This window comes from Pholcus phalangioides, unplaced genomic scaffold (genome assembly GCF_987345545.1).
Source record: "Pholcus phalangioides strain wild (caught in Gottingen) unplaced genomic scaffold, Ppha-v1.0 ptg000024l_1, whole genome shotgun sequence".
In the NCBI taxonomy this organism is placed as follows: domain Eukaryota; kingdom Metazoa; phylum Arthropoda; class Arachnida; order Araneae; family Pholcidae; genus Pholcus; species Pholcus phalangioides.
This window is the reverse complement of record NW_028301616.1, coordinates 9271847-9283842: the sequence shown is the minus strand read 5'-3', so window position 1 is coordinate 9283842 and position 11996 is coordinate 9271847. Positions and strand designations below refer to the sequence as shown.

The 11996-nt window shown below is 36.4% G+C and overlaps 1 protein-coding gene across 2 annotated transcripts in view; it reads right to left on the bottom strand.

Moving 5' to 3' along the window:
- Positions 1-397: 397 nt before the first annotated feature.
- dop (microtubule-associated serine/threonine (MAST) protein kinase dop) overlaps positions 398-11996 on the bottom strand; it is a 57529-nt gene continuing 45930 nt past the window's right edge. For both annotated transcript variants that reach the window (XM_089250991.1, XM_089250992.1), the window contains one exon: positions 398-11822. In XM_089250991.1, coding sequence (XP_089107117.1) covers positions 8937-11822 — 2886 coding nt within the window. In that variant the 3' untranslated portion in view covers positions 398-8936. The remainder of the gene's footprint in view (positions 11823-11996) is intronic.

The window sequence follows — 11996 nt, the reverse complement described above, 5'->3', positions numbered from 1 at the left end:
TTTGGCGCATTATGGCACAGAATTGAAGAATTTCGGCGTTAATGTAGCAAATGGCTGGAAATTGTAGCAAAATGTAGCCGACGTCGGAAATAGTAGATTTTTTTTTCCACCCCTCTGCCACATTGCTTACAACTTTTTTTTTCTCTCAAAAAAAGTTTTTTTGCTGAATTATTGAAAATCCTGTACTTTGATACTTTACAGCAGTGGTTCCTCCAGGGGTTCGCGCCCCCCCCCCCACCAAGGGACTTGTAGTGTAGAGGTTTTGAGGGATCCATGAGCTTGGATGAAGAAAAAATAATAATCTATTGTTTTTACATTATATGTTGAAATATTATCCTGTGAAGTGGGTCCGCTGCCTAAAAAATGAGAACACCTGTTTTGAAGGAACAGGAAAATGACATTTGATGGAGTTTTAATCCAATGATAACCAACACTTTATTTTGTGATCGAAGTGAAAACTGATTCAAAAGCGACACACACACACATTGTATACGCACACGCACACACAGATTTTTACTTTCCATAATGTACAAATCAAAGAATCGAATATACATTTAAAAAGAAAGAAAAAAAAGATGATGTTCAAGACGAAGAAGGAAGAGAGCAAAAAACAATTCAACATTTTGTAATTTCATTAATCATGCACACATAAGCTCACTTCATATAATGTATATACAATACATATCTGTGCTCAAGCCCTTATGAATAATACATCAATATATTTTACACAGAGGATCATGCACATTTCATTAGATTATTGTGGGAACTGTGTCAATTTCCTCGATGAGATAGATGGCGACACAACAATAATAATTCATATCAACACAAAATATCACATAAGCGTAATCAAAGCAAAGTAGAATTTCTGGAAACGTTCTAACACCATTAACAAATCCTAACACAAGATTAACTAATCATAATCTAATATCCATCTCGATCGATTTGCACTCTAATTGGTTCAACCAATTGTACACAAGCTTTTCTGAAAATAATTTTTATAGCAAGTCTTCGATCAGATACCTCAGAACTTGGAAATATCTGCCGCTTTCATCTTTAGTGCACAACTAATACAAAATAGGATCACAACCCGACGTCTAATCGAACTCTTACATGCATAGTACAAAGTATGATCACTCTAACAAGCCAATATAAATGCAATCAACACTGACATTCGTCATTCTTATGCCTCGATATAATAAAAGAAACAAAACTCTCTACATGTGTGTTGATACATATTTTAGATGAAAGCAACATGTCATTAACACCTCATTTGAAATTGTTGAATTTTCTGGGATAGATGTTTAATTAGCATTATGTTACACAAGAGGATCATAGTACTTTGAATATCTAATTTTAGTCTGCAAAATAGCAATGGTTTATTATGTAAGAGATTACAAGTAGAAATAATGGAGAAACCTCTGAGATACATACAAGAACTTCTTTTTCTCTTCCTTTGGCAACGATATAATAAATACACAACAAAGCTAGCTGATACACCTCCAGTCTGAAATAACACTGTGCTATGTGTCCATAATGCGTAAATACAATCTGTGACCATATTACTCAATATTTCAACTCATTTCAATCCAATGGGCACGTTACTAGAAATGCTACGCTCACCAGACTTCATCGTATTTCCAGACTACAAAATAATGCATCAACTCTTAACATACTTTAGATCAAGAAACTATGTGATACAAATTACAAGCAAACTTGGTTAATTCGAAGTTCAAAGACGACTGCAAAAAAGTTTTGAATTGTCCTATTCATTGAGATGGGATCTATAAATTAACCCCAAAACATGTAACTTAATCATAGACATTCATGTAAGATTCATAAGAGGCAATAGTATCTATCACATAATTTTGCAATTCTAGAATTCATACCGTAAACTTGGGTGATGTGACTGCTGGGGTAAATTCACACAAAGTGGATGCTGTGATTTTTTATTCATGCCATAGCAGCTGTAAATGAAATAAAGAGGCGATTCCAGCTGCAAGAGCGAGCCTCATCATAATTATCACACTCCCCCCGCATACTTCTATCATAACCGGTATTTTAAGGTTACATGAAAACATTGCAAAACTTCCTTTATGGTGCTTAATGATTGCATCTTCACAGTCTTGATAGAAGTTTGCTTTGGAAAGCATACTTGTTTTGACTGTGGAATAATGATTAATCTACTTAAATTGGTTTGTTAATTACTGGTTGTTTTATTAGTGAAATCTTTAACATTTTCAGGGTGAGTGGAGGACAATATTTCATAAGGCGATTATTCATCATCATTACAGGCACACACAGATGCTGTGAACATATAAGAAAATTTAGACTCTAGGCAAAAATTTATTTTGAGAGGCGAGACCAAAGTGATAGAATAGATCTAACCAGGGCCGCTTCGGGACATTTTTCAAAAGTAAGTGAATAATGTTTTGGTGATAAAAAAAATGCCTCCCCCCCCCCCTTCAGTCGGCGCCTTCTGCTGCTGTGTAGTTCAAGAGCAGGGGGTTCGAGGTCTGCCCCTAGATTTGACCATGTTATTCCATCCTAAAATTTTGGCTGCAGGCCTTATAGAAATTACAGAATATCAGATTAACTTTTTAATTGATTTAAGAGATTAGCCAGCCATCTGGCCAATTAATTTCTCTGTGTGCTGCCCACGATGCCCCTTTTTATGAAGATGCAAGCACGCTTTTTCCCTTTTTTTTAAAGTTTCAAGCTTCAACCAAAATGTATATTTTTTACTGAATTTTTTACAAAAACATTAAAACTGATGATCTTTGCTATATATTTAAGATCATGAAATTAATAATAAAAGTTGATTAGCAAAATTAATTAGTTTTCGAAATAGCACAATGTTGAATTCCTAATTAAATGCAATGAATGGCACGCCATGGGTTGTTCAAGTTCAAAAACAATGCAGGAAAATATTTCTCAGTAATTTGTGTTTAAAATACGTATTGAAATTTATAAAATATCACATAAATCTTGTATTTTTTCCTTGTATGTTACCAATTTTTAGATAAAATATGTATAAAAAACATGATTGAGGATGCAGCCTTGCAAAGCATGGCAAAGATAATAGTAATCCAGACCTTGGAACTCCATCTAGTGATGAGATAATAAAATAGGTAGAAGGATACCTGTGCAGGTGGCAGCAGCTGTATGACAAATTAATCCGTCATATCCATGTGATAGAGGCCAAAAATCCACATGACAGCATATGCCATCACGGGCATCGTCGTTACATATGGTCGCGACTGCAAATGCCACTGATGACTTGGATTGTTTGATGAAATGCCATTGATGATGTGGTTAACACCACATCTGAAGATTAACACCAAAACGGACAGATTTGCATTTTAAAGATAAAAAAATAATTCCTTATGCATTATTTATATATTTATACCTTTTTTTTGTCCTTAATTATTTCCAGTTTGGTGAGAGGGAAACCTATGCCTCGAAAAGCATATAGTGTGGTCACCCTTTCAGGCGGGTTGGCTTATGTACACTACCTTGTCCCCCGAACATACCTTCATTATTTTAATCTTTTATTTGTGTTTAAGGATTTATTGTTTGACAACTTATTTGAAGCTTAGTCTGGCATATCTAGTATAACTGTTTTGAATCGTTCACATATGCTCATATAAAAATTATGATTCTTTTTTTCCACTTAAACTTATCAGAAATTTTGAGAAAAAAAAATCAAATTTAACAAGAAATTGCTGCATTTGATTTAGATGGGAAAAATTAGGTGGAATTTTTAAAAATCCGAATTAACCAAGTTACACTGTACTTAACAATGATGAAGTCAATTCTTATCTGTACACAAAGAAGAAACAGTTTCAAAAATACATCCACAGCTTAGAACAACTAGCCACTCTGATATTCATAATTAAAAACGAGAAAAGGAAGGGGGGAAAAACAATCTGATATACTACAAATACATTCATGGGGAGGGGGGAATGAGTCGAATAAATAAACATTTTCACACACTTGGAAAACATACATAAATATTTACAAAACGCACTGCTAACATAATTCAGCTAAACAACGGGAAAAGAAAAGCATGCCCTTTATGGAGTTAATCCGCACAACAAGCATTACTTACATAACATCTAACACAGAACAAATGGCGAACAAAACAAATGCTTTCCCTCCTCAAACAAAACTTTTTTGAGTGAATGGCATTCAAAAATATCTTTACAAAAATATACAAAGTACCTTCATCTCTTTTACATGAGATTTATATGTTCAAGAAAACAATATCGCTTCGTCTATGGAACAACACCACAACTCTTAATTTTTGCCCTCTTTTCAAAAGAAAATGAGAAAGAGTCTCGTATTATGTAGAAGCTCTTTCACTACACAGCCTCGTTAAAAATTTAAGATGCCTGCCACAAATGCAGTTACAGTATCAGGACATGAATATTCTTTCCCTTGGACTAATCATGGCCCGAAAATTTAATATACATTACCAAGAAAGTCTTTCTATGGATTATTCTCAAGAAATCTCTCCTTGTTTTGTCCACGTTAATGGAAATCCATCCCTTTCCTCTCATGAATCATTTGCGCATGTTATCTCAAAAATTTAATTTTGAGTTATGCCGTTCTTCCATAAAATGAGTGATACGAGACACAAAAGATGGTGATGTCTCCATATGTGTCAACCATTGGAAGCCGGGGCAGGGGGGAATTTGCCTCGCTAACTTCATTTCATACCTTTTATGCAGAATTCTTTACAAAAAAAACTGCAAATCTGGACACTTTATGAGGACGGGTCTTCATTTCGTTGTTCAGGATACAGGATTCTCAGTAGGTTGCCACCTAATAAGTCTTAATCAATGAGCAATCACACTCTCATGCCTATGTCGTATTAAGAAATTTGAAGACAATATATATATTTTTTATGTTATGATAGTTAGGGGTGGGATAGAAACTTTTTAAAATTCAAAGTTTATAGAAAATGGCTATATACAAAATAAATGTGCAATTGTGTGTATTCTGCCTCAATTTCTCACCTCTAAATTATTTTTCACGAATCATTCATACTTTTAACCGGTCAGCTGTCCAATTAATATTTCTTCTTTTCTCCTTTAAGTTTGAAGCTAATAAAATTAATTTTCCTGATTAAAATTTTTTAAGAATACATTTAAACCAGCTTAATGTTCTTAAGCATTTTTTGAAATCATCAACAAAAATTATAATTGAAATAATTACTAGTTTACAAAAATTTAAATTAGATTAAAAATTGGCGCGACAGCATATGATGCCATAACCAGCTGAATGGTTACGAGTCAACCATATATTATGAGAGAGAAAAAATCTATTAATTCAGATTCCAGTATATCTCCTACAATCGAAAAAGTGATTGCTCAGCATGGACATGAGTAAGCCAATCAAAAAATAAATGAACTGAATTTCCCTCATCTGGTATAAAAATATTTGGAAGAGTGTGACATGATTTCAATGTAGTACGTAGCTGCAGAGCGGCAGGTGCAGAAAAAAGAAAGGGGTGGTAATTGTATGCTGGTGAATAATAACGCAGAGGTTGATAGAACATCAGCATCATTTACATGCACAATCAGGAGGAGCAACATTTTAAATGTTGCAAAAGACATTTGGTCAAACATAATCTGATAGCATAAACAGCTAAGAAAACGAGAGAGAAACTTGGTTTGCCTCGTCAAAGGAATAGACATGTACATAAATATTTCTCTTAGCAAATCAGAGTTTATAAAAGGAAAAAAAATTGATTTCTTCCCCTTCACTATGTATTGTAGTTCCTTTTCTTAACGCTCAATTACACATTGGGTGAGTTTAATAGTTCTTCTCAGGCAAGCAAACAGGGTGTCCACCATATACTCGAAGGAAAATTTTGGTGACTTTTCCTTGATTTATACAAGGCGATATTGATGATTTAACACTCATGATTTGGCAGAATAGCTCTTCTACTCACAAAATGAAACTTTTCATTGAGATTTAGAGACAATAGAAATCTCTGTTGTTTCTGGTGCTCACTGTGGTGACTTTTTTTGTAAAGGAAGCAAGCTTGCATTCGTGCTTTAAAGTCAGAAAACCAGAGAAAACTATCTTCAACCAACAACCATTGCACGATTGGAGGTATCTGACTTTCACGATGGGAAACCCAATAAAGGGAGGGGGCACAAATTTTAGTCATAAGCTCAGGAATTTGCAAGGAAAAGACCAAAAATCCATGACTTTCGCCATGATGGTAGACACCCTGTGAAATAGCTGGCCGGCGAGCAGGTTGTAGCTAATTACACAAAGCAAGTAAAATCTCTAACCGGATACATGAGCATCTAATTATTTAGGCCATTGGCTTTTCTGTTTTTTTTTTCCGTCTGTTTTTTTCATTGCGAGTAACAAGGAAAAGTAGCCTTACTCACATTGAACACAGTGAGGTTACAAGCAAGATCATGAAGTTGCCAACCAGTAGGAAAAAAAGGAAAGTAGCCATCAACTTCATTTGTCTAGCAAAGTCAATGACAAATTCACGAGATGCCATTACACAGTGACTTTAGTAGCAGCAAGTAAAACCACAAACGAGTAGCTAGTAAACTCGCCCAATGTACAGTAAAACCTCGTTAAGTCGTCATTTTTCTTCAGACCCTTATAGCTCTCGTAGACCACAATGTTATTAAACCCTCGTTTACTCGTCGCTAATTTCGGATAAGTCGTCACAATGAAAAAGTTTGAGAAAGGGGAACAGGCTATTTTTATGGCTCCCATTAAAAAAAGAGATTGTTAATAGCATATGCTTAAAAGTCACCATAAAATGCTATATACCCAAACGGAACAGTTTAAGTAACGAAAGTTACGCTGGGGAAATTCATTTGCAGACTAAGGTTTTTGGAACGTTGGAGACTGTTCAAGTTACATCTCATTTCTGCATGGGCTCTACTGGAGAAACCGGGAGATACCCAGGCTCTGTCGCAAGAAGCAACATAAGCACTTCGGGCCCACAGGGCATCTCTGGCAAAACCAAAATTTATTGATATGTCAAAGATTACATATAGTGCAAGGAAATAAAAAATTATGTGAATCGAAGAATCAAATTAATCAAGTTAGCCAAAGTGCAACGGGCACGGATAATAAATAATCATAGAAAGCATAGGCTCTACTAATTTAGGGCTTGAAATTTAAACAAAATATCTTTGTTGAAAAAAATCAGACATTCTTTTCCAAGTTGAGGTCTCCTGTTTACTTTTCCCTGCCCAGGGCCCCTCCACCAAGTCAAAAGTGTTCGAGATTACTTTGTAGTTGCATAATGAACTACTGATGAAGAATTCAAACACTAAATTATATAAATTTGATGCATAAGTAAAATTAATGTGCAATAGAGAGTTCTGTTATGAAGAAAAGCTACTTATTCAAACAGTTGCTCTGTTAGTTTAATTAAAAATTACTAGTTTAAAATCACAGTACATTTCACCACAATAATTTAAGTAATAAGAGATAAAAAAGATAAAAAAATTGCTATTATTTTTTCTTTCGCAATCTATAAATTTTATTAATATATTGTTATTTTGATTCATACTTTAATAAATGTCATATTACTTTAAATTTATACGATTTTCATAACATTGCACATTAAAACTGACGGAACTCCGCTTAAGTCGTCACTCCGCTTAAGCCGCTATAATTTTTCAATAACTTGAGATGATGACTTATCAAGGTTTTACTGTAATTTAGCCTTTATCAATTTGTAGTGGCTATTTCTAGAACGTAAAAAAATGGTTTTTTCAACAGACACTCATTCACATTCGAAAACTTGTGTAAGTAGATTGGACAAGTGTAGTTGTGGCAAGGACTAGTTTAAAAAACATGTTCATTTCGGTAATTATATCTTGTAAAAAATAAAATCTTTACAATAGAGGGACACAAATAGCAATTCCATGTGATATTTCTGTACTTTGCATTCAATTGCTTGATCTAATCCATTTTATCAAGATGATGAAGCATTAAGCCTAAATATCAGAATTTGTCACCACAGAAAGGGTTAAACTATGATAACTCCCATAGAGCTATACACTTTAAAAAAATCTCCAGGGTTTTTTGACTCACTTGCGTTTTCTTTGTTCTCAATTACTTTTTGAATGGCCCTGGTATAAATTTTATTACAGCTTTGTCATATGTGAAATTGGGGATAAACAATTGGGGTGAAAAAAATCGAAACATTTTCAAGCTTATGAACAATCATTTTAAAGCACACAAGTCGTTACTTATGATTAAAGGACAATCATTTTCTCTCTCTCTGAAAAAAATCAGGAGAACTATAAAATCGCAATCCAAAAAAAAAATTATGCATGAAAACGAAAAAAAGTGAAATGAATATATCGAGAGAGAGAGAGACATTACAGATTTCACAATGCTGCTTGAATACATATAAATATGTTGATTACTTACATCAGCTTTGCAACATTTAATAACATGCTCAGAAAATATTATTGTTTCACTTTGGAATATAACACAATCAATTTTCTTTTTTCCTTAACAAGAGCATTTCATGATTTTCAGCGCCGTTCGCTACATTAAATAAGCTAAAGTGGAAAAGCTATGTAATTGGTTTTTATATAATGTAAACAAACCTCCTGAATGTAAAGACTATTATACACATGATAAACACAAATTATTGTTTTCCTTTTTAGAAAAGAAAAAAATAATCATCTATCGAAGCTAAAATCTTTCAACTGATGAGGAACGAATCACTCGTGAATAGTCCTTAAAACAGAAAAGTACCTATGCGATCATACAGTGAAAAAAAATTATGAATCGTTAACTGCCACAAATCCGTTAATGCACAAGGCATGCAAAATGATACTCACAGTGCACAAACGACAAAGTCACTGGAAAGAAAAGAAGATAAAATTGAATAACACATTGCACTTTTCCCCAAAAAAAGCATTTCAACTAGGTCACTTTTTGGTAGCAGAATTTTTAGACTTGATCGTGTTCGCATTATCTTTCGAGGAAGTTGAAACAGTTGGTTGTGCCTCTGGTTGTACTACAGACGTCTTGAACTGGATATTGCTTTCTAAATTAGGTTCTACTACGGCAGTGCATTTCAGTTCAGTTTTCTGTGCTTTTTCAGCATTTTCTGCATTCGGTTTAGCATTTTCTGCATTCGGTTTAGCAGAAACATGTTTTTCGCAAATATATTTCTTGGGTATGGAATCTGTAGCTGACGATCCTTCCTTTGCCTGAGTTTGCGAAACGCTTTTGGGAACTTCAGTATTTTTCTTTTTTAATGACCCACCTCTCTCTGGTTCGATTTTCCTGCGACATTCTGGGGATCGGCTGCTGCTTCTTTTGGGTGAAGTACACTTTGATTTATCAATCAGCTTGCTTTTCGGGTGTTCCAGCGTCTTACTTCTATTCTGATCAGCAGGCTTACTTGCCAGCAGCTCATCAGCTTTGCTTTTCTTTTGCTCGCAAGACTTGCTAGACAGAGGTTCTGTACTTTTGCTCCTCGTTTCGACGACTTTCCCAGAAGCATTTTCTCCCAATTCTTTTATTGTCTTCTCAGTTTTGTTGATGCTTTTTTCAGTCGGTTTTGTTGTCGCATGCTCTGTACCTGTGTCACCTGCAGCCAGCTCCTGTGTCGTACTCGCCTGCACATTAGAAGCTGGTACACTTTTCTCTGATGCATTTTCTTCTTTGACTTCGCCCACACTTTTCTGTTTCTGGACTAGCCCATCAACAAGTTTCTTGCCCTGTGGCGATGATTTTTGCTCATCAACGTTATTTGAAATCTTACTTTCTGCTGTGATGTCAACACTTTTTACAGACTCGCTGATTTCACGAATATCATTTTTGATATCAAGACGCTTGTCCTTTTCATAACTAGCTGAATCTGGTGATTTTGATGTCATCTTGACTAAGGAGCTTGTTCCACTTTTTATACACTTGCTTACATCATCACTAATATTATTCTTGATATCAAGACATTTTTCTTTTTCACAGCTTACTGAATCTGGCGATTTTGGTGTCATCTTGACTAAACAGCTTGATCCACTTACATTCTTGGGTTCAGAGGCATCTTTGTCCACTACCCTGCGATCCTTTTGATGCAATGTGCAGGTTGGTTCTTGTTCAAGATCGCTTTTTTCTTTTTCCGAATTGTCTTCCCCCGCTGTTGGGTCACTGTCATTTTGGCATTTTTCGCTGGAGGAACTAAACGAAGAACTAGTTTTCTCAGTGTCATATATTTCTCCGTCGCTTCCACTATTAGTAACACTATAGCATTCGGAAATTTGGCACTCTGATATCTTTCCATGTGGCGATTCCTTCAACACATCCTCGATGTGAGAAATCGGGATGGGCTCTGATTCACTACGGATACGTACAGAAGGTTCCTCGTGGCTACAAGATGCAAGCTCAAATGGAAGTGCATTTGGCTCGACGATACTTGAACAACCTGTGATTTCAATATCGGGGGTTATACAGGTTCCTTTATCTATTGTTGATGTTGATTTTCGGACAGCACCAAAAGCACTACCAATACGACCCTCACCTTCTCCTGAAGTGAACACAAGTGTTTTTGCTGCCCTGTCACCTTTCCTTCGCAACTGAGAAATCGAATGCCATGGCTGACTAGCGCGACTTTCAGATTTAAACCGGGGTGTAACGGCTGTGCTGGTGCTGCAGAGTGGGGATGAATCTTTTGCTGATCCTTCGGGAAAATCGACTAGACTCTTACTCGATATAGTAGAAATGTGTGAGCTGACAGACGTGCGAGGAGATGACAAGCATAATTTAGAAGTGCTGACTGATCCAGATGACAGATATGAGCGTGGTGATGGAGAAGAAGAGAGAACCAGAGGTGATGCTTGTCCTGAAAATGACTCCCTCTTAGCTTTTGCCTCTGCAGATTTTGGGTGAAGGCGATCAGGCGAGAGTGCTCTACGCAGAAGAGGTGAACTAGGCTCTGCACTTTTAGGTCGCATGAAAGCTTTCTTCGCAGAAGAACAAATAGTTGCAGACAGAGGGGAAACAGGTGCAACCTTCAAGGCCTGGCATCCTGGAGTGTGATGAGCAACAGGAAAAGCTAAAGGAGAAGGGGAACGAGTAGGAGACGTTGAGGCAATAGGAGAAGGAGATGGTGTCCTGGCCAGGGGTGACAGAGGAATGTGTCCAACTGATTTCCGTCTTGGTGAGTGAAAGGTTTGTGTCAGTTTATGCTTCAGACCATGGAGGGAACTGGGACGGGGGAAATGTGGAAGGTGTGTAGAGCTTGCCGGTGAGTTAGGAACACTGGAACTTGGTGAGCTGCTCTGTGAAGAATTACCTGTGGAGTGAGGTGAATCAGACTGCGTACAAAACCTTGCAGTTGGTGGAGAACGGGGGCTCTTCAAACGTGTCGGTGATGCTGGAAGACTATCTCCAGATGTCAGAGTGCGTGTTAAAGACTGAAAGCTGCGACTAGGTGTCAAGACCGGTGAAGAACCCGAAACTGTTTGGTGGATTTCCGCACTCGCTCGCTTGTTACTCAGCCTTCGCAGAAGTGAAGCTCTACGTTTCTTATCAGAATGGCCATCGCGTTTAGCTTGGCCTGTGCGACGCCGAGCAGCAAGGGGTCTCTTTGCCATTTTGATGGCAGATGGATTTCGCTTGCGTCCACCAGTTTTGATGGTCGTGCAGTCGAGTGGTATTGTACGAATATGTATTCTATCTCCCCCGGAAAGCAGTAATTGAAGCACCTGATGATGTAACAGTCCCTGACAAGGTTCACCATTGATATGAGTGACGAGGTCACCAGGACGTAAACCAGCTTCAAACGCAGGACCATTATCATCCACAGACTGAAATCGCAAAAAAAAATATTTTAAGATTAGCAAAATATTTAAAAAAACATGATTCGTAGATCACATCACATTATAACAACAAACAAATTACAATTTTCCACCGACAGGTCTTTTTTTTTAACCTGGTTTAACTTCCTGTTATGTATCTGGCAACACCAGAAAATAAGTAGT